This window comes from Apis florea, unplaced genomic scaffold, assembly GCF_048593485.1.
Source record: "Apis florea isolate Af1SG1 unplaced genomic scaffold, ASM4859348v1 contig_2272_pilon, whole genome shotgun sequence".
NCBI classification, from domain to species: domain Eukaryota; kingdom Metazoa; phylum Arthropoda; class Insecta; order Hymenoptera; family Apidae; genus Apis; species Apis florea.
The window spans coordinates 1,151,824-1,178,714 of record NW_028256549.1 but is presented as its reverse complement, the minus strand read 5'-3'; the positions used below and the strand labels follow the sequence as shown (position 1 = coordinate 1,178,714).

At 35.0% G+C, this 26,891-nt stretch overlaps 2 protein-coding genes across 3 annotated transcripts in view; both read right to left on the bottom strand.

The window, feature by feature from the left end:
- LOC100871413 (tachykinin-like peptides receptor 99D) overlaps window positions 1-22,428 on the bottom strand; it is a 28,288-nt gene extending 5,860 nt beyond the window's left edge. For both annotated transcript variants that reach the window (XM_003692108.4, XM_086902478.1), the window contains exons 1-3: window positions 21,735-22,428; window positions 4,524-4,742; window positions 2,407-2,557 (exon numbers count right to left, since the gene is read on the bottom strand). In XM_003692108.4, the coding sequence (XP_003692156.1) occupies window positions 2,407-2,557; window positions 4,524-4,742; window positions 21,735-22,168 (804 nt within the window). In that variant the 5' untranslated portion in view covers window positions 22,169-22,428. The remainder of the gene's footprint in view (window positions 1-2,406; window positions 2,558-4,523; window positions 4,743-21,734) is intronic.
- On the bottom strand, window positions 10,790-13,341 carry LOC105734951 (uncharacterized). The gene is made up of 2 exons (XM_012484223.3): window positions 13,284-13,341; window positions 10,790-13,187 (listed from the first exon to the last, which is right to left on the bottom strand). The coding sequence occupies exon 2, from the start codon at window positions 13,162-13,164 to the stop codon at window positions 11,572-11,574; it is 1,593 nt and encodes a 530-aa protein (XP_012339677.1). The 5' UTR covers window positions 13,165-13,187; window positions 13,284-13,341; the 3' UTR covers window positions 10,790-11,571.
- Window positions 22,429-26,891: the final 4,463 nt, after the last annotated feature.

Sequence of the window (26,891 nt, the reverse complement as noted above, 5' to 3'; positions counted from 1 at the left end):
CCTTTTTCACTAAAATTCATTAATTCGGGATGGCTGATCATCTTATTATTTTACAATCGATATTAATCGAATTTTGTTTAGAAAAAATTCTAAAGAAACTCGAGCTTGAAATGTTGAATCAACGATTTTCAACGATTGATTTTATGTGATTTTATTGAATCTTTTTTCACCAAAATTCATTAATTCGGGATGGCTGATCATCTTATTATTTTACAATCGATATTAATCGAATTTTGTTTAGAAAAAATTCTAAAGAAACTCGAGCTTGAAATGTTGAATCACTCGATTTTCAACGATTGATTTTATTGATTTATCTTTTTCCACCAAAATTGATTAATTCGGGATGGCTGATCTCAAATGATTGAGATCACTGACGATCGTTTCTAAAATGATGTCCAAGGAAAATTGGAAAGAATCGCGTTGATTTTACGTTTAGCTGGCCGTTTGGCAAACGACCAATCTATATTGGAAACAACAATACTGTCTCTTCTCTCACATCTCTTTTGCAGAGAATTGGAAATTTTTGGAAGAAATGCTTGGATACAAGTTTTTTTGCTCGAAATAAGATGTGACGATTCGAGGTAACGTATTTTTTAATCTTAATTATTTTCGAGAATGTCGATAAGATGAAAAATTAGTTTCACGAGATATAATATCGAGATCCAAATATTATCCAGCTCGAGCCAAATATACTGTTCTTTCCACGATTAATTTATACACGATACACCATTCTATAAATTGTATTGTACAGTAGTTAATGGCTTGTATGTAGGTTACTTGGCATACCAGCCAAACTGCCTAGACCACTAGAGCAACGTGAAATTCTCTCTCTTAATTATCGAAAGATTTTTTTCCTTGGACGAAAATCACGAAAAATCGAGAAACCCAATTTTAAAAATCGTTTTCAATCGTTCGGAAAGATCGTAATTGAATCGATATGATTTCAGGGAAAAGGAAAGATTCCTTTTCGAATGTTTCGAACATTCCATGTAGGATAATTCACCGATTTTCTTCGAAGGAGGAAAATTCTCTTCTCTATAAAACAACGCGATAAAACTGGTCTGGTCTCGATGAATTGGATTTACGGCTCTAAATACGAGCAGTATTATCAGATGCCTTCGAAGATGCTACCATTTTACACGCACAGTAATTGAATTTCGTTAAATGTGTTCGATCGAAATTTATCGCGAATTTTATCGTGGATATACCGGGTGTCCCCGGATTAAAATGCAACAAGATATGTCCCATAAATAAAAATAAAGAAAGGTTACATACGTCTGCGTGTATATCCTTATCGTTTCCATTACAAAAATCTCGATTCCAACTATTAACCAATTCTTGACAGAATTAAACGTGATTTCATATTAATGTTTAAAAATATAAATACTCTTTTATAAAGTATTTGCATGCTACGTTTATATACGTTTCTAAATCTAAAATATATAGATTTTCTAACTAATTTAAATACCAATCACGAAGGGGAAATAGGAATTTAAAAGAAAAACGTGAGGCTTCTTGTTGAATTAAAAAAAGCGACGTAATGATAATTTGTTCAGGTTTGGAAATTGGAATTCGATCACGTGATACGAAAAATGGTATTTCTCTCGAAGGAAATTCTCCATCTGAGAAGAATATCTGTTAAATATTAGGAAATTTTGAAACGTATCTTTTCCACCGTTACAGGGAATACGTAATTGTCACGTTTGGAAGACGTTTGCAACGTTGCACGCTCGATTAGCAAGCTGGCAATTTTCCATATGCATCGATACGTCAAAAAAATTGGCCGCCAAAAAGGAAAGAAAAAAAGGATGCATTTTAACCGGATTCATTAGCCGGATCTTATTTTATTATATCTTTTCGTGCAACCTCGAGTTGCAATTACAAGAGAGAAATATGTTGTAAACAAGTGCATGAAATCATATCGTGGTTTAATAACGAAACGTGGGATTAATAACGAAACAACCGTTCCCGTTGGGGAATAAATGAAAGCCAATTTTGTTGCCCGATAACGGGTGAGTGCTCGTATAGTCGAAAATAATGGTCGTGCAAAAACTTCAACTGGATTCGAGTGGATTTTTCTCTGTTTCTTTTTTCTTCTTCTTCCCTTCGTCGATCTTTTTATCCCTTTGATACAAAAATTGACTCGTGTAACGATCGATATAATGCGATGTATCTTTAAAAAACGGATCGAATCGCGCTTTGACGATTTTTCGTCATCCTCGTCGAGAGCGTGAAAAGATTGCGTGAAAATCAATTGATCGAGATGAAAGAAAAAGAAAAAAAGTTCATCGTTTCGCAAGAATGATTTTTCCACCCGACTCACGTGGCGAATAATATTGAAATTCGTCTATTATTTATTACAAGAGAAACTTTTCGATCTGTTCTCGTTCAACAACAACTGCTTACCCTTCGTTTGCTCCTTATGCCCTCCAATTGGCCCGCGGTGTTTTCGCCGATGCTCTGCGAGCCCCACAGCTCCAAACCAATTCTGGCGTACGTGAATGTCATCGATCCAATTGGCAAAATGTACGTCAACACCATAAAGATCACGTTGTACCTGGCAGAAACGAGACAGAGAATTTGAATTCGTTCTAATCCTGATTCCTACAAACGAAACGGAGAAAGAAGGTAAAATGTAGTGAAGTTTAAAGAAATTATAGAAACGTGCTTAAAGAAATTCTTGATCAATTTTTCCCTTTGGAAAGCATAAGAAAGTTCGTTCAAATTCCTCAAATTTCCTCGAGGGAATTGCAAGTTTTCCCGATTTGAAATATGTTTTGAAAATCTATAGGAAATATATTCGCGTTTTAAATTCCTGAATGCACACTTATTCTTGCACACTGAATTTAAAGTTGGAAGAAGATGTGTGATGGCGAGCAAAGCTACGTGGCTATTTTTACGAAAGGACTCCTCCTGCTCGAGAGGATCCTCGCGTATGGAGATTTTTTTTCTTTAACTTCGCGTGCTTAGAAAAATAAGAGTCTGAAAACACTCTCCTAATAATAGATATCCGTATCTATATCCTTGGAATCGAGAGAAAAATAAGAAAACCAAACCGAAAAGAAATGATAGATTTTTTGATCGAAAAAACCTTGGGAAGGAAAACATTTAACGCGCCTGATTCTCCGTGAAATCTATTTCTCTGCTTTATCGTTAAAGGAGAAGAGGGAGAAATAGAGAAAATGAGGAGGAGAAAGAAAATTTCTTCTCACCGTTTCTTTCGTAAGAGGAGGATAAGAAGCGATTCAAGAAAGTTCGTTTCAAAATTGACCGTGTTCAAAGAGAGCGGGCTACTATCCATCTACCTCGAAAACGATAAAGCGGAGAAAAAAGTAATCATTAGCGATTCGTTAAAACAAGGCCGGTTATTAGTTCTGTTGCGAGGAAAATGCAATTAAAACTCGATCCTCTATAAACGAGATTCACGTCAACGAGGTATTTTATCGTAAAATTTGTCGTTAATTGTGGCTCAATGTAGCGAACAATGTAGAAGTTCAACCTCGATATTGGACGACAACAAGATTGATTGAATCTTCTCTTTCGGATGGACGAATAGAAATTTGCACGTTGTGCATACCTTGTTAGTGAACTCATATTTCAATGTATATTCAATCTTCCAACGTTATCTTGAAACTGATGTAAAAAAAGTGAGCCAAGAATGGAATTCTACTTCTATAAAAAACCAAGAAGAAAAGATGGAAAAACCTCTCTCGATTCACATTTAACGCAGGATGAGTTGCAATTAGAAATTAAATGATTGGCATGCAAAGAAGATAGGGTATTTTATCCTGCATATCCGTTTATCAAGAAGAAAAGACAGATTTTTTGATCGACCTTGAAAAGAAAAAGCTCTCTCGATTCACATTTAACGCAGGATGAGCGTGAAATAAACAGAAATAAGGATGTTGCAATTAGAAATTAAATGATTGGCATGCAAAGTAGGGAAGATAGGGTATTTTATCCTGCATATCCGTTTATCAAGAAGAAAAGACAGATTTTTTGATCGATCTTGGGAAGAAAAAGCTCTCTCGATTCACATTTAACGCAGGATGAGCGTGAAATAAACAGAAATAAGGATGTTGCAATTAGAAACTAAATGATTGGCATGCAAAGTAGGGAAGATAGGGTATTTTATCCTCCATTTTATCCGTTTATCAAGAAGAAAAGACAGATTTTTTGATCGACCTTGAAAAGAAAAAGCTCTCTCGATTCATATTTAACGCAGGATGAGCGTGAAATAAACAGAAATAAGGATGTTGCAATTAGAAACTAAATGATTGGCATGCAAAGTAGGGAAGAAAGGGTATTTTATCCTCCATTTTATCCGTTTATCAAGAAGAAAAGACAGATTTTTTGATCGATCTTGGGAAGAAAAAGCTTTCTCGATTCACATTTAACGCAGGATGAGCGTGAAATAAACAGAAATAAGGATGTTGCAATTAGAAATTAAATGATTGGCATGCAAAGTAGGGAAGAAAGGGTATTTTATCCTCCATTTTATCACAGGTATAAGATAAGCTCACAGGTATTCGTCGTAACTGAGACCGTTGTCGTCCCTGTTCGGGAAATCGCTGTAGCAGATCACTCGTACTTCGCCGTTGACGAAATTTTGGGTGTACGTTCTGTAGAAGAGGAGCATCGGCAGCGACAAGGTGGCCCCCACGATCCAAATGACGATGGCTGTGCAAATCGTGGCTCTTTTGCCCATGCGCGGCCTCAAAGGGTTCATTATGGCTATGTATCTGGAAACACGGGTTAATAATTACGGGTTTGCCCCTAAAAAAGAACGTCGAGAAAAGCTAAAAGTAGTTCATAAATTAATCAAGCTGGAATTTAGCCTGAAAATTTTCTTATCTCCTCCCCGGTTTTTAAGTGGCTTTTAAGTGGAACAAATGCAAGTAGAAACATGTTTTCGACTTCTGACAGATTTTACTTTATGATCAAGCTACATCCACCTACGCACTCACTTACGTTAGACAAGATAAATAAATGTTGAAAAACAACGCTTCCGAACGCTTTTAATATCCGCTGCTTCGTAATCAATGCGGCCTCGAAATAATTTTTCATGGATTAAACGATAATACGTCTCAAAAATATTCAGAAACATTTTCCTTTTGCAAAAAACTCTCGCTCGCTATGCGTCGAAGAAAACTCACGTTCGAGATATTGAATATTTTTTTTATCGAAAAGAAATCATGTTGAATTATCATTTAACTACGAGTAAACTAATTAATTGTTATTATACAAAATTGCGTCCCTTCTTTATCCCCCTCTTCTCCATCATCCTCATTCTCTCTCTTCTTCTGTCAACCTCCTTTATTATCTCCTTTGTCATGTTCATCCTCCTTTATCATTCTTCTTTGTCATCCTCCCTTCTTTTTTTTTTTTTGTCGTCACTATCTTTTGTCATCCTCTTCTTTCTTCAATCCCTCTTTTTTTGTAGTTCTTCCCTCCTTTTTATCATCGTCCTTTCCTCTTCCCACTCTTGTCATTTTCCGTGTCATCGTATTCTTTTATCATCATCGTTTCTTTCCCTTCGTTATCTCCATCCTTATCGTCCCTATCGTCCATCCTCCTTTCTCTATCATTTTGTCTACTTTCTTTTTATCCATCCTTCTCCACCTTTATCGACTCCTCTACGTTTCCTCTTCATTAATTTTTGCCCCATTTTCTTCGAAGATGAGCACAAGGATAGAGGAGGAGTAGGGAGTAGGAGAATGGCAAAAAAAAAAGGTAAAAAAGTGACGAAAAAGGGGAAAGTGAGGATAAGGATATAAGAATCGTAAGATTGACAGAGAAGAGAGAGAATGAAAATGAAGACGAAGAAAGTGAAGGAAGTATTAATAAAAAAAAGGAGAAAAGGGAAGAGGGAAAAATGAAGGACGAAAATGGAAATTGCAACGTTGACGAAGGAAAATGAGATTGATAAAGAGGGCGATAAAATTCTACGATTAATTAGGTTTATTCATTGTTCCTGAGTTAATTCAATATAATTTTTTTTTTTCGAAAAAAAATTTTCATCATATTGAACAGAATTTTGTCGACGCATGGTTGCTTGGATTTGTTCGTATTTGGTCGGCGGTACAAACCCAACACTTTTTTCATTTGACCGAGTGATTAGCCAGTGTTTTCGTTAACAACTCGTTAACAAAATGGTGACGAAAATTTTTGCAAAAGAAAATGTTGCTTAAAAAGGGTCTTATCTTAATATCCAGTTAACCGGTGGTGTTGTTAACATTTTTAGGATATCCTGTAAATAACAATGAACATTTGAGTTAATGAATTTTTCAATTACTGTTGATTCAACGTATTGATTACTGTTCGTATCGATATTGGCAAATATATTCCTGGAAAATTCCTGAAGCATTAAGTTATTAAAAATTAGAATTTATAATTGTGGAATTATTATTCCATTTATTGTAATGATAATCCTTATGAAAATATGAAATTCTCTATTTTGAAAATTATTCCTCTTTCCTTTTTCACTACAATTTATCACGCTTTATTATCTCTGTTTAAAATTAAGCAAGATAAGGTTTCGGGGGGAGGTAAATATAGTCGTAAATTCTCTAAGGTGACCGTATTAGAGTAATAAATCGTTTCCAAATATATTAGCCTCGCTAAGCGAGAGTATCATTAGCTTTAAGGTCTTTAAAATGTTTTCACAATTTGTAAAAAGATTAGTTAGACAAATTATTCAATATGTAAAGTTTAATCCAATAAGATTAGATTAATTTGAGAAAGTAACGAAGAATTTCTTTTTTTTTTTTTTTTTTTCTTTCAGAATTTTACGCACTTCTATGAAAATGAAAAAACGTACGTATTTTTGTTTCGTTCTTTTTTTATACATACATATATATATTTCTAACCGTATGTAAATATTTCACGGAGCAAAAAATTCTGGATTTTTTCGAAGGGTGATTTCAACACGTGTCGATGTTTTTTTTTCGGCGCAAAAAAAATTGGATCGCTGTTCACGTATGCAATGTTTTATAATTTTCTTTTAAATTTTTCACTCTCCTATCTCTCTTTGTTAAAAATTTCGCTTGTTAAAAATTGCCCTTCCTTTGAGAAATAGGTCGAACGAGATTGAAGCGCAACGCGAAGAAAAAGAATTTCTTCTTTCTATAGTTATATATCAACAACTATCAGAAAATATCTCGTGAATTTAAAAAAAAGGAATAGTTACAATTTCGAGCTTCTTCAAAAATATTTGAAATATTTAAATATTTCAAATATTGCCCACCATCGAAACTCGTACATCGAACATGGAATCGTGTGAATAAGGGGTCGAGGGGGATAGATAAAATTCTATTTCTCAAAATCTATCCATTTTTTCGTCGAAGCGTTTCGTGGAAGGCCGCGCGCCTCTTTTTGTTCGAACGCTTTTTAAGTCCGACTCCTAGCGTCCTAGCCCCCTACTGGCCTGTACTCTATCGTTAAAACTTACCTTGGCCCACGAGATTCTTCAACGTAGTTGAACCCACATAAGTTAAAATTATCACAGTTTTTTTTTTTTTTTTCACGTTCCTTCGATTTTCTCGTCTCCTTTTTAACAAACGTTTAACAAATTATCTCGGTTAAAAAAAAAGGGGAATCGAAATGTGAAATAAAATCTCTCGATGTTTCTTTAAAATTTCCACCCCCTCCCCCCTTCTCGACTCTTAAGAAATATAGAAATATACTTGGATTTAAGACGCGAAAACGGTGTATGAAAACGGCGTGTAATTGAAAATAAAATAGCGTTAAAAGAGGAATTTGTGAACGATCGAGCAATTCTTTTACGGATTTTAGAATGTAGGTCGCTATAGAATATTTACGACGAAAGGTTTTACGCCTATTGAACGTCGAATCCATTGTGAACGAAAGTTTTCTTTGAAATGCATACGAGTTCAATATATCCTTGCTTTCTTTCTTCTTTTTTTTTTTTTTTTTATACAAATACAAATTTCAAATTACAGAAGAATCGTACCGTTGGAATTTTCGAAAAAATAATCCAATTCGAAATCCGATTAGTCGAATTCCTTCTCGCGAACAAAATTTGTTTGAATGATTCGTGGACTCGTAGCGGTGCAAATTTTATATATATCGCATATTGTATCGTATAACACACCGTCATTATTAGACGTAATGTCAATTCTGAAATTTCAAAATTCTAGGTTGCAGATTAAGGAAATTTTGTATCACAGCGCGTAAACTCTGTAAACGATTTCTTCTAAAAAAGTACATACACAATTTTCCAAAAGGCAATAAAATCTTTTGTCGCGTCCTAGGATTTAAGAAAAAAATATCTAAAGAAATTTATCTAAAAGAAATCTCTAGTTTTGGCCAACCGAAGCTCGTTCCTTCGTAAGAAAATCTTTTTTCCTTTCACAGAAGTCTAAACAATGGAATTTTCCTTCGACCCCCTCGACTCAGGTAAGAAGATTAAAACAACTTAGAAATTTCTAAAAAATGGAATTTCAAAAAACCGTGTACAACTGTCGTGTCGTTCGTTTGACAAAAAAAAAAATAGTATAAAATGGAACAAATAAGTTGAATAAAAACTGAGTATTCTTGAAGAAAATCATCAAATAAATTGTTCCTTTCACGTGTTTCCTCGAAAAAATTTCCGAAACGTGTTTTCCTTTTCCCTTTTATCGACAGGCCGATCTTTCCAAGAACTTTCACTTTCTTATCTCCCTGTTCAAACTCTTGTTCAAAATCGCACAGATACGCCTCTTCGTTGCATTCTCGTTCACAAAAAAAAAAAAAAGAAAAAATAAGAACGAAGGGAAATATCCTTCAACGAGTATTAAAGAGATTAGTTTCGTTGCGAAAACACGGTAGAAAAGCGCGTTCCATCGTGGAAAAGTTGGAGGAACGATTTCTCGGATCGATGGATGTTTTACATGCGCGATATCTTGACCTGAAATTTCTGCGAGCCGTGTTGAAACCGTCTTACGAGAAACTGCATACATATTGCCACTTACCTTGCCTGTAAAAGCCAAGGGACCGATCAATTTTCCATCCGATTGATCATTCTTTTATCCCCATTTTCTTCCAACTGTTATCATTTGTTTGTGAATTATTCCGCGAATTAATTTTACCGATTCGATCGACGAAACGAAAACATGATTAAGAAAAAAAAAGGTAAGAGGGATAAGGTTAATTGGATTAATCTGCGTCGTTTCGTTGAAAATAAATATGCCTGGAAAGAATTTTTAAACGAGATTAATTTAATTTTCGATTTAATTGGACATCGAGGTGTATAACGAATAAAATGAAATAACCGTGGCTTGGCCGAGAGGCTTTCTATCTTTCTTATCACGCAACTTGCACAGAAAGTTGCAAAGGCGCATAATTCAGCAAAGTAAAGCAGTAAACTTGGTTCGTCGTTAGTGTAAAAGCAATGCACGTGTCTCTTATACGAATCGAGCTTGGAAATAAGAAATAAAACGATCTCCAGGGATTATTTTTTTACGATCCGCCACAATGCGCTTTCTTCAAATTTTATTGAAATCTGATAAACCTCTTGGAAAAAATTATTACATCTCTGTATGCTCTTTTTAATTGCACAAACGTGTCCTATTTTTTTATGACCATCGCAACGACTCAATCTATTGAAATCATTATCGTCTCTTGTATATATTCTTTTCTTTTGGAATTATTTTTAAAATAAGATAAGAAAGAATTTATTTACGTGGAAAACTCGATGATACGTTGTTTATCATTAATTGTACAAATTGTATCCTTTTTTTTATGGCTACCACAACTCAAATTTTTATTGAAACCAGACAACCATCTTGAAATCATTATTACATCTCTACACTTTATATATTCTTTCTTCTTTAAAAATAATACTTATTTACATGGAAAACTCGATGATATATTGTTTACTATTAATTGTATCCTATTTTTTATGACCACCACAACAACTCAAATTTTATTGAAACTAGATAACTAGACTCTTGAAATCATTATATTATATATCTTCGTATATTCTTTTTTTTCTTTTTCTTTTCTTTAAATAATACAAAACTCATGGATGATATATCATCACAACAACTCAAAATATAGATAAACCTTTCGAAATCATTATTACATCCAGTTTTTCTTTGGAATTATTTTTGGAAAAGAAGGTGAGAAAGGAAGGCGTGAAGGAAATTATTTACATGGAAAACTCGATGACATATTCGATAAGTTGATTGTTGCCCGAAGAAAGAACCAATCAATGTAATTTATTCGAGTCCTTTTGTTTAATAATCAACCTCGATATTTGCTGTATATACGTATATATATGTATATATATATATATAGCACACGTTATGAAGCACTTCAAACGAATGTCATTCGAACACACAATAGAGACTCGTGAGTGTTTAATTTTAAATGGGAGGTAAATTAAAGGATATGTATTGAAAGCATGGATTAGTCGGGATAATATGTGCTACTACAGTTATCATCGAAGTAAACATTTTAATCGAAAACTGAATGAGGATAAATACAACTTTTATTTACAAACCAGTTTTCAACATTTCGTGTCATTAAACCGTACATTAGATATGTCGTGGAGGACCAACTTACTAAGCATTAACTCTGTCTACTTTGCTGCGAAAGATAAGATGACGCGATTCCATCTTGAACTTTGGAATGAACGTGACTCACTTTGATCTTATCCCTTCTTATCTCTAATGTTAATTTACGATCAATAGAACGAATATTCGTTACGGAAAGTTGAAAAAATTAAACTAAGAGTAGAAAAGTAAAGGAAAGGAAGAAGAGATTGAAACGTACGAAGTAGTTAAAGTATAAAAATAACAATTTTTAATGTCGGTCAATTCAGTCTTGTAAAATTTTGTATATACAATTTTTACATTTCACGCATAACTTTTCTTCCTTTTTATACATCTTATTCCTATCTCTAATGTTAATTACGATTACAATTTTCTAATTGTCAATCTTATAAAATTTCGAATGTACAATTTTTACATAACTTTTTTCTTCCTTTTTATGCGTCTTATTCCTATCTCTAATGTTAATTACGATTGACGTTAGAATTTTTAATGTCAGTCGATTCAATCTTACAAAATTTCCTATGTACAATTTCACACACAACTTTTTTCTTCCTTTTTATACATCTTATTCCTATCTCTAATGTTAATTACGATTACAATTTTTTGATTGTCAATCTTATAAAATTTCGAATGTACAATTTTTGCATAACTTTTTTCTTCCTTTTTATACGTCTTATTCCTATCTCTAATGTTAATTACGATTACAATTTTTTAATTGTCAATCTTATAAAATTTCGAATGTACAATTTTTGCATAACTTTGTTCTTCCTTTTTATACGTCTTATTCCTATCTCTAATGTTAATTACGATTACAATTTTTTGATTGTCAATCTTATAAAATTTCGAATGTACAATTTTTACACAACTTTTTTCTTCCTTTTTATACGTCTTATTCCTATCTCTAATGTTAATTACGATTGACGTTAGAATTTTTAATGTCAGTCGATTCAATCATACAAAATTTCCTATGTACAATTTTCACATAATCTTTACACATAATAATACATAAACCGATTCAAAAGTGCATATATTTAAAAGTGAGTTGCAAGTATTCATTTTCCTCGTACGGCGTAGATTGTTTGATCTTGGTCCCAGCGACGTACATGTGAATCAGTTTTTTCCGACTTTTCGCCATTTTCGCGGCCCGCCTGAGAGTAGGAGGACCCACCTGGCAGCATCCCTCCACGTCAATAATCGTTATCTTGGAACAATTATTGAGGACAGAGCACACGTCCTGATCCGTGATGCCCACGTTCTTCCTGCAACGGAGCTCGGTCAACGACTCCAACGATTGCAGGAAGAAGACGGACACCGAGGGATGCATGCAGTTTATCTCCAATATTTTCAGCTGGGTCAGGTCCCTGAGCGGTTCCAGGTAGTCGTCCCTCAAACTTTTGCAACCGGTCAGATTCAGATAGGTGAGGTTGCGCATGTAACGGCCGATATCCATAACGAAAGTGTAATTCACCCATATGCAATAGGCGACGCTCAACCGGCTCAACTGCCGGTACAATTTCGGTATGGATTTCTCTGTCAATCTGCTGACCAACACCTCCCTTATGTCTATTTCAGGTTCTATAAACGAGCAATGGTGAAATTTCACTAGAGACAGGGTCCGGAACAAGTTATTGGCATTCGTGTCGATGAGGGTGCGCAAGATATTGTTGTCTCGGAGGTTGGCACAGTAGATGATCTCGAGGTGTTGGAGCCGTTTCATATTGGTCAGCATGATACAGGCGAGCCGCGACTCGAGGCGAGAACAGTTCCTCAATATCAACGTTTCCAAGTTGGGGTGCAAATGCGTGAGGCACTTTCCATAAATATTCGTGCCGTCCGCGCGAAAGTGTCTCAGATACTTGGCCCGATCGAATATTCTGCCGAGCTCGGCGTCGACCGGGCCCTCGGTTGTGCCCAAGCTGAGACACTTCAATTGGCTGGATATCGACGCGAACGGCCTCAACGAGGACGGCCAAATTCTCAGCCCCGTGAAATCGATGTCGACCAACCGGGGACAATTCCACCCGATCGTCGCCACGATTCGGGGGTTCAGATTTTTCGACAACCGCTCGTCGTTTATCGCAACGCTGGTCAGACACTCGCCCTGCCGCCTCACCAGCCAGTCGAGGAAACCGGTCGACACGCACTTGTTCTCGGGCCACCGCCAATCCTCGAACTCGAGGTGGCGGACAACTCGATGGGACAGCTGGCTGCCCTGCCTCCAAACCGAGGACACCATTTCGAGCCGCGCCCTGTCCGCGTAAGGCAGGTATCGGGCGATGCTCGCGATGCAGTCCGGCGGTAGCTCCACCGTCCCGTCGTTCGCTCCACTTCCCTTCCGCCGCTTCTTCGAATTCGCCTCGTACATCCTCAACTTTCTGCAATCGCAAACGATCCTCCCCTCCCTCGACAATTTCAACACGACCGCCGCGTCCTCCTTCGTCTTGAACGCGATGAACGCGTGGTTGCAGTCCGTGTATTTCTCCAATATTAACGCGTAGGTGGCGTTGTACGGCCTCAACATGCCTAATAATTTGCCGCTGCTCGTGCTCGACGGTAGGTTGGACACGAACAGGCGTCGCCTGTTTGTCGTCGCCTCGATCGATCCCATGTTCAATCGATATGTTAAAATATCTACGGGCAAATTGAAATGTTGCGAATCCCAAAAGAGAAGAAACTCGATAGGTGATTCTCGACGGTGAAGAAGAAGGGAGAGAATTTTTTACTTACGAGTGCAGGGGGTGTGGTGGGGTACGGCGGTCACAAGTAGTTCTGCAAGTGGCGTACCTTGTCGGGATTACCGCTCAGGAACTAACAACGTGTCGTCTTCTCGGCCTATATATACCCCTGGCGTACCCCCGCGCTCCTTTTCCAGCCCACCGTCCGTTTCACTCGAACGTAGACATTTCTAAGGGAGAGTTGGTCACGTAGGCCGGAAAACCCATCGTGATTGATGCGTTTACAAGCGCGCTACCTCCCCTCCCCCTTTGCACCGCCCTTTTCCCCTAATTTTCAGCAGTATTTAAAGGAAAAAACCCGGTCTAAAATTCCGATAGATAAGATATTTCGAAGAAAATGGAAAATGGGTATAATGGTTCGAAAAAGAAAAACAAATAAATTTAATTAAGAAAAATTTAAGATTATCTCGATTTGTATTTACGACGATTTATAATTGCGAAATATTTTTTCTTTTTTTTTTCTCGTTCCATTCCTAGAATATTTTTTAATTGTTACTGAGATTAACATTCACGAGTATATTTTCATCGACCCGTGGAACGGCCGACATCGGAATTTTAATCGGTTTTCCCACTCGTGGGGAAAACATAGGCGCCATAGGCATTTCGATTTTAAAATTGTGGTGTTTGAATTTCGATTCGCACGGATCCTTCCTGGATCCAATGTTTATTTGTGCCTCTCGTGTACGAAATTTTTCACCACGAATCGGATTTTTAATAGGTGAAGAAAAGAAAGAAATAACAACGATAAACTGGATGTTATTTATGTACCACCTTGTACATTGAGTGTCCCCAACACGTAAACATATAAGAAATCGTTGCTACGGTTTATACGGTTGAGAAAAGTTAAGGAAAAGAAATGTAAACAGAAGGGAATATCAATGGAACGAAATTATAATACTTTTCTTAAATTTAGTTTCATTAATACGATGCTTGTAAAACCGCTACGCGTATGAAGAATTTATTCGTTGCAGCCTCTCCCTCCCTCGCGTTTTACCTCGGAGAAATGGGTTTGCTTGTAACGTTTTGTCTGAAGATGTCGCAGGGCTCGTAAGATGGAATGTAATTTATTCAAGAAATTATGAAGAGAAGAGCGGAGGCAGCGGATAACTTTGCGAGAGAGACAATACACGAGATTACAATTTTAATGAAAAATCGACGATAAAAATAAGAAGGTTGAAGAAAAAATATCTTGCAAATATATTCGATAATATTATGTATAATAATAATAATAATAATAATAATAATAGTAATATTAATCGGTGTAAACAGGCAGAGAAGCGTGGAATTAATGGACGAATAATTGGATAAACACGTTGCTCATAAAATGGATTAAATTAGGAGCAGTGTATCGATTCGTGCAGCTAATAATAATGCAAATTTGTGCAAAAACACAAATTTTTTACTTATTCTGTAAAAAAAAAAAAAGAAAAAAAAAAGAAATAACAAATAATCTGTTGCTTGATAATCATAATATGAGGTAAATAACAGGAAATATCAAGAGGTAACTTTTAGAGGTCGTTTGTTTACGTGTATTCCAGCAACTCGAATTTAATGTATGTATCTTAACGACGTTGCAGCGTCGTTATATTGATTTTCAAATATCATCGACAGGTTTGTCGATAATGTAACAAGTGATATTTTGATAGATACTTGATCACTACTCGTGTCACTAAATCGTATTATGATCGATTGATAACACGCTATATTTCAATAATTTAGTATAATAATTTAGTAAATCCTATTTTCACGAGATATAAAATAATAGTGAAGTAAATAATACGTCGTATTTCTTATTTAATAAGATGGAATTAAAAGAAAGAAAGAAAAAAATTTATTTTTAATCTCGTTTCTCGATGATATTAACGAACGATAATCGACTTTAAACGAAATCTCTTCATTTTAAAATTGTTCCATTTCACGAAGCCAGTTTTATTGTCATTAAGAGATAATTTAAAATATTTAAATTTTCTACGATTTTCAAGATCTGATCAAAGAAATGATGATCTTTATTCGTTTCTAATTATTAATTTATTCGAAACCAATTCTCGCACTTTATCATGAAAATTTCGAAGAAAAAATTCGTCACCATGTATATTTCCTGTTGTTCTATCTTCTCTGTTTTCCTTTTTTCTTTTTTTTTTGTACAAATTTTTTAAACAAACCTTATACAACGCACACAATTCTCCGATCTAAGAAATTGCATGGATAAGAAATCTCATTTCCGTGAATTTTCCTCTACGTTATTTTCTTTACATTTTTAAATTTTGAAGAGTTTTCGAGATTCAACCGAGATTCGATCCGATCGTTTAAAATTGTTTCATTTTTCCCGTTGTTTATGATATTATTCTTCACCAAAGAAAGAAAAAGTCAAATATTTTTTTGATCAAATACAAAAGTAAAATTCAAAAACTTGCAAAGTATCATAAATTTGTATCAAGTTACACGATAAGGCCATGATGGTACATTCGATATGCAAGAGCAATTTATACGCGAAGGGCCTACGCGATAACCTAACCTGAGATTTGAAAAACCATGCGAAGAGATTAGATAATTATGTTGGGCCTTCCAGATCTCGGTGAGGGGCTATTTTAAGAAGGCACGAAAGGACAGGATGTGTAAAATTGTGCCACATCCTCTTCTAACATCTCTTTTAACCCTCTGTAAAATTTTAAATATTGTACATTTGGAATGTACATTTAAAATGCTGTAGTAGAAATTATTATCGAGAAGATAAATGCAAAAAGTGCGTGCTGTAGTATTTTATTAACCACGAAAAGCACGAAAATTGGAAAATCAGAGAGATCGTCTTTTTTTAATTGTTAAATTTTATTTTATACGTTTAATTATTTTGTATTCGTTATACTCTGTTATTCCCCTCTGTAATTTCCGAAATATACACAGTGTGTATACTACAAAAGTAGCTTTTCAAAAGTGGTCGTGTACTAGTCTAACAGTTTCGTGTTTGAATTCTTTGAAATTTTCCAAAGGATCGGTTTGAAAGCATCGTGTCGTCCAGCCCCTAAATTCCTCGAAACATCTGTCTCCCTTCCAAAGATACGATGCGTCAAGGACATAGTAGACGGGAAAGACCAGATGCAACAACGCCTCCAACATTTTCCACTACGAACCACTTGACAAAAATTGGAAGTTTAATCTATATATTTCACGTGTACGGATCGTTGTATATTTGTAAACATTTAACAAAAATCAGTTAAAATTTGTTATTTACGTGCGTTTCTTACACGAGGCAAAACACGAGGTAAGGATTAAAAACGAGAGAATTACCCTCAGAAAAATTTATGGTCCGTGCAAGAAGAACGCGTACCTCACAGCGCCTAATGGCATTTAAGCCGTAACCCCCACTACCAATTTTTGGTAGGTAGCTCGCCGGTGCTTGTGTGTATATACATGTATACGTATATACACACAGAAACCCTAACCTAGGAATCGTCATAGCGTTAAACTGACAAATCAGTAAAATGTGTGGAAGAAGCAACTTTGGAAAGAGAACGCGAGAGTTGGAAGATATTAAATTTTGTTGGGCGATCACGTTTTGCTCGAAGGCAACCTATTATGCTACAGAAAATGACGAGGACATTTGTGAAAATTGTGCCGAGGATGTTCCAAGATTGTTGGAAAAGTTTCATTTTCACGCGCCAGTGCAAGCTGTGTCGAAAGCACGTTGCATAAGTTGCAATCAACGTATCCACCTTACTACAAAAGTGATCAATTGTGTTCAGTGTGCGACAATCGCTCTTTCCGAAATGCGTAAAGAGCAAGAAGAATTTAACAATAGACGGAATAATCAATAGAAAGGAGTTTGTTGGACGATCGTATTTTATTGGAGAGAAAAAAAAAAAAAAAAAGAAAAGAGCTAAGGCTTCGTAAACGGATGACGATCAAGACGGTGTGCATACAATGTACGGAAAATGTTTCGACGCTGGAACTAGAACATTCCATCTTCACGACCCGATACAAACAGTGTCAAGAGTAACTTTGTGGAAACTGTCACGAATGTATCAACGAATCGAATCCGATCTGCGAATAGACATGGTTATGTGCTGGTTACTAAAAAAAACGTCAAGTTGAAAAGAGAGTACAAATAGCTTTAAAAATTAAATCGATTGATAAATTTTGTGATAATTTTATGAGAAATTTTAAAATATTTTTATATTATGATATAAAGTGTTATTCGATAAAATTTTAATGTAATTGTATCTTATCAATTTTAAGGAATATGGCGTATTGTTTTTGTTTTACGACCGTATCGTATTTCGAAAATTTTATATTGTGATAATTATGAATTTTTTTTTTTTTTTAAATCTATATTGTTATAATTTTCTAATTAATTTTACTTATTTAACTCGCATCGCGTCATCGTAATATTCATATACACACATTCATATTTTTTAAATTATAATTTAACTTATTCTCTTTTTATTATTTAACTCATCGTTGTTTCATCGTTATATCCACACCCATACTTTAAACTGTAAACGGAAAATTTAACTTATGCAATATGTGAAAAATAGAAAAAGATTGTACATTGTCTTGTGAACTATTGGTAAAAATATCTGTTATAAAAATATTATATCTTATATACGTATCTATTATTAGATAATAAACACTTTTATTAATCCAAGAATTCTTATCGAAATATATCGCGTGTTATTCAACAGTTCTTCTTAATAATGAACCAATTTAAATTATTTAACTTCTAATTGCTGATGATTCAGAGTTGATGATCGCAGTTGATCTAGCAATACTGCACTGTCAGTGATCGGATATGAGAATCCTATCCGATTTCTCAATTCTCGCTTCCTTATCATCGATCAGTCCATCTTCTCAATTTCCATCCGTTGTTAGGATTCGAATCCGTGTAATTAACACACGGCTCTATTGGCCAATCTCCGTGGCGGGAAACACGTTATCTTGAATACAGAGGAAAATTGAATTTCGTGATCGTGGTTTGTTCTGAATAAATGAATCTCGCGTCTGATCGATATCACGTATCCCTTCGTCAAATTAAATTTCCCCAACGAAATTTTTTCCTTTCCATCCTTCCATTCTTTTCTTATCTTCATCCAAGTTCGATTATCGCTCGACGCAAACATCTCATTGATTTCTTTGACTCGAACTATTTCTCGCAAATATTTATTTTTTTATCTTTTAAGATATAAATTTTTAGAGATTAAAAATTACTTATTATGGACGAAAGATCGAAGAGTGAAAGTCCGATAAAATTTTCGTTTCGCTTTTAGATCGAAGCCGCGAATTTCTTCGAACTACGAGTCTGTTTTCGAACGGACGAAACTTATCCAACTTTTGTCAAATATTAAACGATTTTCCAATCGTTCCATTTTTTTCTCTATTCATTTTTTTTTTTTTTATTCGCCGACTATTCCATATTTCTTTTCAAGGACGTGGTTATCGATGCACGAACCATTTATTAACCATTTTTCCTTTATTCCGTTTCCACGCGTTTACAATTTACGACTCAGCCTGATAGAAATGACGAGACAGTTGAACATTGTACGTAAATATCGATAAACGTTCATCTTTTCGGTCGTCGATATAAAACGTTTAAAATTCCTTTTTTGTTTCGAATTAGCTTTTGTGACAAATTGAATCCGAATGAATGATATGATAAATTCTATTTTTCATTTGTTTATTTATTTATTTATTTTTTTTTTTTTCGAATATCTTTCAAACAGATCATGAAACTCAAATTTGATTATCACTCTTCAAAGAGAATTTCATAATGTTACGATCGATGAATTATCCTCGAAATTTTTTTTTTTTTTTTTACGAAATCTTAATTCGATAAATGATACATCGTAACACGAGAACGAGAATTTTTGTTGCATATTTTATTTATTTATTTTTTTCTACAAAGGAATACATTTATTTAATATCCAATTAAAGCGTGTAATGCGTGCGTACACGAATGCAATGTCGGTTTCTTTCACAATTGAAATGTTCGTTTCGAACAGAAATTCTCGAACTCGAGCTTCTTTCGTTTCCCCTCGATAACGCACATTATCGGTAATGTCGGAGGGAAGCGGAGTGCGATGCGCCATTCGTGCTTCCCTTCTTGAATCGTTGAAGCATAATTCTTCGATATATGTGTGTGTGTGTGTGTGTGTGGCGTATGATAGCATTTCCTCACCTATTGAAAATCATCGATTGATCTTTCTTTGCTAAATTTAGACGAAATTTTGTACACGAATATTCCTAATTTTCTTGTTTGAATTCGATGACTCGTTGTTGCCGCACGATTATCGATTTTTGATTAGGTAAGAAACTTTTTGATTACGTGTTCACAAACAGAGAAACGAACAGAAGAAAAATAAAATGGAAGATAAATCGTGTACGGATATTCTCATATTTTTCTTGCATATTGCACCTCGGAGTTGGGTATGAAATAAAAGGTGGAAGACAAATGTTTTTCTTTTCTATGTACAATACCTGCCTCTTCATACGCCTATCTTATTTTATCTTCATCTAAATTTGAATTCCAAAATTCCAATCCGCGAGATGGAGGAATAATCTCAGGAATGAAACACGCGAAAAGCGGAGGTGGAAAAAGCTTGTTGACTGGCACATATTATAAAACGCAACATATTTTTACGCTTGCCACGACCGAGAGGAATGCTCCTGCTTATTTACTGTATCTGATACACCATTTTTCAGAGGCTGGTTGTTGACTAATCCGTCCGCGAAAAGGGGATAATTTACTATCCACCCCTAAATCATCGCGTGGACAAGCATCGAGAAGTTTATAAATCTTTTCATTCCGACCGATAAAATGGGTAAAATGTATTCGTTCAAAGACACTATTATTCTAGAATATATAAAAAATAAATAAACAATATTATTTCATTCGACGGAATGAAATTTTTTTAAATCGTTCCATTCGAAAATTTGCAATCCTCTTTCGATGTTATGTCGCGTGCAAAAGAATAAGAACGATTTAATAATAATAATTTTATAAATTTTGGACAAGTCAGATTTGATATGATTCGCGTACAAGGCGGGCAAAAGTATTAATTAAATAGATGTCTCTTCAACAATTTTTTGCTAAAACGATTCGAGAATAAATTATATTCCTTTGTACGTCGTTAAAATTGTCCAGCTTGCGTTCCACAAATGTCCACAAAAGAATCCCGGCTCTCTTTGAGACGACGTTCCGATTTTCGTCCCCTCGCTTCGTTCCCGGGCATTATTTATCTTCCTAGAACGAGGCGGTCGGGGGCTGAAAACAACGCGCCTCCGTGAAAGGCAATCTTATCCATCTGGTAAATTTCTTCAAAGCGGCGGCGGCGGTTCAATTTCGCAGCTTTCATCCCTTCGAAGATTCTGAACAATAACTATTTAAGCGAGGCTTAATCGGGTATTAAATCGAATTTAATCGGCTTTCGACTGGCGGCCAAGTATCTCGGTTTCAGGCTTCAACTTCGTAATCCTCGATAATAGAAGTTCAATTAAGTTTATACAGGCTGAAATTTGCGGATGGTAATTCGACAAATAAATCAGATTTATTATTATCCCATTCTTGGGACGAGGAAGGGGTTTGTTGCTTTTGACAAAATTTAGAAATTTTGTTTTCAATCGAAAATTTCCTTTACGATTTTTACATTTTCTTTTATTACCTTCCTTCTTTCCCCTGGAATCGTGAATCTAGCAAATTTATGCCGTTCCAATGATAGAAACGTTTATTTCCCCGAGATTTTTGACGTTTCGGTAAAATGATCACTCGCAGAATCGATCGCCAGAAAATGTCAAGTCAGATTGTTATATCCGTTGGAAGTAACGACGAAAGTATTATTTATTTCCACGAGTTGAAATTTTTATCGAAGAGTTAAAACTTAACGTTCCGTTTATAAGCTTGTTTATAAGAAATTTCATTGGGAAATTCTTTCGATTGGTTGGAAAATAACAATCTTTGGGATTGATCGTAAAAAAACACTTTCGATTAAGTGGCTGCAAGAAATGAAATTTTTAATATTTTCCAGTAAACACACAGAGAAGGGATATCGACGTGAGATTTCTTCACATAGTGAACTTGAAAGCTTGGTCGCGTGTTCCTGCTACATAAATTCTGCTGAATAACGAACGGCTGCACGTGAACGGAATGAATAGAATCAGCTAAAATCCTAGGGGCTAGGCGATTGGGATAGCATTGTCGGAAATTTGGCGGAGAAAAAGGCGGGAAAGGTAGGTGGGAAAAACTCGGAAAGGGAAAGATGGTAGAAATGAGCCGAGTCTGTGCCCGACGGTTGCCTCGATTTATCTCAACTTGGAAATTCGAATCCATTTGAATCCATTCCATCGTCCACGTAAATATTATTTGCGCGCGATTAATTAAATATATTGCTTCGTTGCGTGATAATTCATTCAATTTATAATGTTTAATTTAATTTGTTATTATTAAATTGTTTACCTGTCGATGGAAATCGCCATTAAAGTGAAGACGCTGGCGCATATGGTGAGGACAGCGATGAACTGGGAAATCTTGCAGTAAAGCGTGCCAAAAGGCCAATGGCTGTTCAACATGTAGACGTAATTGAATGTGACGTTCAACGTGGACACCATGGCATCCGCGATGCTCAAATTCACCAAGAAATAATTGGTAACTGTGCGCATCCGTTTGTGGGCCAATACTATCCAAATCACTATCAGATTACCACCGGTTGCAACTATGATCATACCGGCGAACAACAACGTCCATATCATTTGCCTCCACCATGGAAGTATGAATTGATTTCTCAATTGTAGATCCGTGATATTCGTGTTATTGTTGTAAGTGTAATTCTCCATCAACAACGAGATGTTCCACGGCTCGATGGAATTTAAAAAAACTTCTTCGTTCTGCATTTTTTATGATTTTAATTTTATACAATATAGCAATATTTCCACATTTTTCACATTTTCGATATATCAATCTTTCAATCTTTACTTTGTAATTAATTTTATTATTATTATTAGGTGTATCAATTCTTTTCTTTTTTTTTTTTATTAGAAACCCTACGATTATACACCTGTAAAAATTGTTTTCACCGTTTTATTTAAATTTCGTTTAAATACGCGACTTATTTTCTATTATTATTAACCATTGTTTTTACACTTTGAAAATTTTTACACTCGCACTTTATAACGGCACTTCTATAACATTGTACACGTCCCATCACGATTCATATCCGTTTCTAAACAATTTTCTTATTCTCCGTCGAAAATTCTCCATAGTAAAATTAATTTCACCAAATTTCTAATCCATTTTCGTTTCGGTATTCGATAATACCGCGACAAGGTATCATGTTTCATTATTTTCGTAATAGGGATACCGATAATAATAATAATAATAATGTTGTTTCTACAATTATGCAGGCGAGAGGGGGGAGGGAGGATGGTGGACAACTCTGGTTGACTCGCGCACGATTCTCTTCACTTCCACTTTTGTTTCACGCACCAACGCCTCTAACAGGCTTCCATTCGACTACTAAGTGATTACCCCCGTTGTCCATCTCGATTCAATTCATTCGATTCGCATTGTTGTTGTTTTTTTCTCACGAGTTACGCTCTACGTACGCACTATAAACCTTTTTCACCGACATTGACACGTTTCAAACCTTTTCGATCAGGGCCATCCGCTTTTTTTCCCAATTACATTCCTCTGCCCTCATTTGGGAAACGATCATTCGTTTTCGACGTACATTATTCTACGTGGTTTGCATTTCTTCTATCGACACGTTTTCACTTGTAACTTAACCGAGATTCTTTCTTTCTTTCTTTTTATACGCGAAATCTGGCCATCTACCCATGTTTTCCTATCACGTTTCCTTGTAATGAAAGTGGCATCATCCCCATTGTATTCTTTTTTTACGATTCCAGACCTCCACGGGTAATTACTTCTCGGGAAACTTTCAGTGTTGTAAAGGAATCGTCCCCAGAATTCTTACAAGTTGCCAAGACCAACTTTTTTTACCGATTGACAGGTCTTCTCGATCGAATTTTTGCTCTATTTCATTTGTCCGAAAATATAACCAACTATATAAATACAAAATTTGGACGACGAGGTTTCCTTTCTTCTCCATTTTTATTACTCTCGCTTTTTACTTAACTTCTATCGCATTCCGATCGATCGATGTTTCTTTTCTTTCTTCGTGTATATGTATGTATATATAAAAAAAAAAAGAAAAAAAAAAGGGAGGGGAAACTCCTCTCTCAAGATAATTCTTGAACAATTCACCTGTCAACCAATCAGTTTCTTAATGGATTTCTTAATGTTCCATCTTCTGATTATCCACTTTACGAATTCTTACATCTTATCCTTACCGACGAACGGTATATTTTCTTAAGAATAATTCATTCAGGTAGAGTTTCATTTCATTATTTTCATAGAAGAAGAAACTCGAGTCGAAATCGGACACGCGAAAGTTTTTGGGCCGCATTCCGCGAAAAGATCCATCTCTATCCGAGCCACAAACGAAACCAAGGATTGTCCTTTGTCAAACATCTCTTCTGTGTCGATAAGGCTCGCCTCCGCGAGTGTACGCGTACACAATGAATAGGAAGAGGAGAGAGAGCATCGTATTAGCGAGAGTGCAACGAGAGATTCGCGGGTCCACGGGATAGATAGATAGATAGATATGGCTTCAAGTGCCACTTCCGTGAACCGTTGTTGGGTACGTCCAGAAGGACTAGGAGAAAATTATTTTCAGATGTCCGCCATCTGGAACGAGGACAAGAATGCTTCTGTTCACAGTCACGCCCGTTTCACCGATGCTTTCGACAATCTTCATTGGAATTGACGTTCCTCGCGATCGTGCTATCTATTCCTCTTCGTTTGGCCGAATTCTACCAGTTTCAAAACATTTTGTCACGTCTGCAATTTCATTGAGAGCTCGTTTCGTCGATCCTTGTAAACGGCCAGATCTACAACAATAATTAATAAAGCGGATTATTCTTCTTTTTTCTAATAAATATTCAATCTATAAATTTGCGGATTCAGATTAAATTTCATTTTTTTTCCATTTAATAAATTATATATGATATAGATAAATATAAGAAACATATATGAACGAAACGTATTAATATAGGATAAATTAGTTTTGTAGCGTCTTGTCGTTTGTGCAAATTTCATCTGTAGCTTCATTAACATTCTCTGATGAAGCATATAAAAGAATAATAGAAAAAGCGTGTTTCTATTACGAATATATATATATATGTCTGGAACAAAAATTAAAACGTCAGCTATCAAGAAATAACATTCACTTTACCTGATGCAGAAATAAAAATAACAAAAATAACAAATATATCTAAAGATTGTTTTTATTTATAAGTTATACGATTGAATTTAAAATTGTTCAATTGTTATTGTTTCTTCGTGAATGTCAATAATGTCACAAATATAAATTATTTATGAAAGTTTTTATTATTATTCCTTCACAAAAAGTATCTATACTGTAACTATACTGTATCTATTTTTCTATCGATTTTCTTTACCTATAGTTCCTATTGTATACCTACAAGTTTCTATTCACGTATCTTATAGATTTATTCTATTATATCCAGTATATATAAGTGACATCTGCTGTTTAAAGTGTCAAATTATATATTAATAACTATATTATTAGTAGAAACGAAAGATCCGAAGACCACGCGCGTTCTTTTTAATTTTTCAACAATTTACTTTAACGATACTCTATTAATCTTAATATAATTTTAACGTTATATTTTATCTCCTCGTATTTCCGTTAAAAATAAGATTATCATAGAGATATTTCTTCTTCGTGTCGGTATTTATCATAAAATGTATCGTTTCTTAATCTTGTTAATCTTATTAATCTCACGATTTTTAAAACTCGTACAGTTTTATTTAATTTTACATTTACGTTTCCAGTTATATTTATAAATATTATTTATTTCATACTTGTAGGTTATGTCTCCTGTAACACATTATCATAACCTACATATATATATATATATATACACGTATCTGTACAAATGTGTTGTAAAATCAAAATCTTGTCAATTTGTTTAAAAATAGTACAATTCTTCGTTTCATTTTATGTTTATTTGCGGAAGATAAAATGCGAGAAAGAAATGAAAGTAATTGTAAATTTGTTAGGATTGCATGGATGGATAAAAATCAACCTCGTAACTAACGTTATTGTTGCTAAACCTTCGTAAAATTCACGAACGAAAAAAAAAAAAAAGAAAAAAATTGCACGAACATCAATACGTAATTTCTTTCTTTATTGAACATTTTTGAACATGATATGAGTGCATATCGATACAAAATTTTTCGAAGAAATTTAACGATACATAATATTTTCCTTTATTTTCCCACAAATATATTTTTGCACGGAACAAGTTCAATATGCACATATGTTTAGAATCGTAATTTTGCATTCACTCTGGTGAATCGCGTATTCAAATTCCTCCATGCAATCGTATATCGTTACATTCGTGCGGTACGTGAAAATGGAACGGTTAATGGTGAAAGGTGTTGCTATCGTTCGAAATGGTTTAACGATCGATACACTCGAGAAAGAGGCGTGCAATAGACGTTATCGAGATAATTCTTTTTTATTCGAGCAATTGCTTTCGAAACCGTAATTGTAACCGTAAATATCCCGAAATGATAATTCTCCTCCGTGAATTTTACAAATACATTTTAATTTCCCGGAAAATGTATATTAATTTAATTCTATTAAATTAATTTATCGATGAATTCATAACACTTTAGTATTATACAATCTCACATCCACACACTTTGCTCGCGAATTTTGCACGAATTTTGCCAATATTTCAAACATTTCAGAATCCGTTCGCAATCTCATATGTTAACGATCATCTCATTGTCGAACAATTCTACTCGTAAATATATGATAATATTATATGATATTATAATACATGAGAATAATATTATATATCATATTTCTTGCTCCAACAATAACCAAAAATTTTAAAAACATATTTATATCACTCCCTTCAACGAACAATTCTGCAATCGTTTGTTTTAATACGATATTTTTGTTTTTGCTTGCCTGAACAATAACCAAAAATTTTAAAAACGTATTTATATTACTCGAATATCTTCCATCAACGATCGTCTCATCGTCAACGAACAATTCTGCAACAGTTTGTTCTAATTTACGATATTTCTGCTAGTTTATCGGGTGGTAATCAGACAATAAAATTTAGAAAGCGTAGTCGGATGTCTCTCTATTGTTGCAAAGGAAAAAAGAAAGATTAGGCTTCCAACTGCATCTTCAGGTGGCGGGTGAGGATACCTGGACGGCTTTCATCATTCGTATTCTGCATCGTTGTAAAGTCGAGGGAGAGCAGGTGGTCGACAAGGGGCAGGTAAAAATGCTTCAAAGTGCCAAACAATGGGACGAAGGGCCTAACCAAGCCAAGGTGCAAGCGTGTCGAGGGTTGGATACCTGGCATCCTCCCCCGTAAAATGCCTTGCTCCTCGTGTCGCAAGAAGGTAGATCTTTCGTTCTCTCGTGGAATAATTTTAGGGATTTCAAATATGGGTGACGTCTTCTTCTAAAGAAAAATAAGATTTTAACTCGACTGTTTACATTCT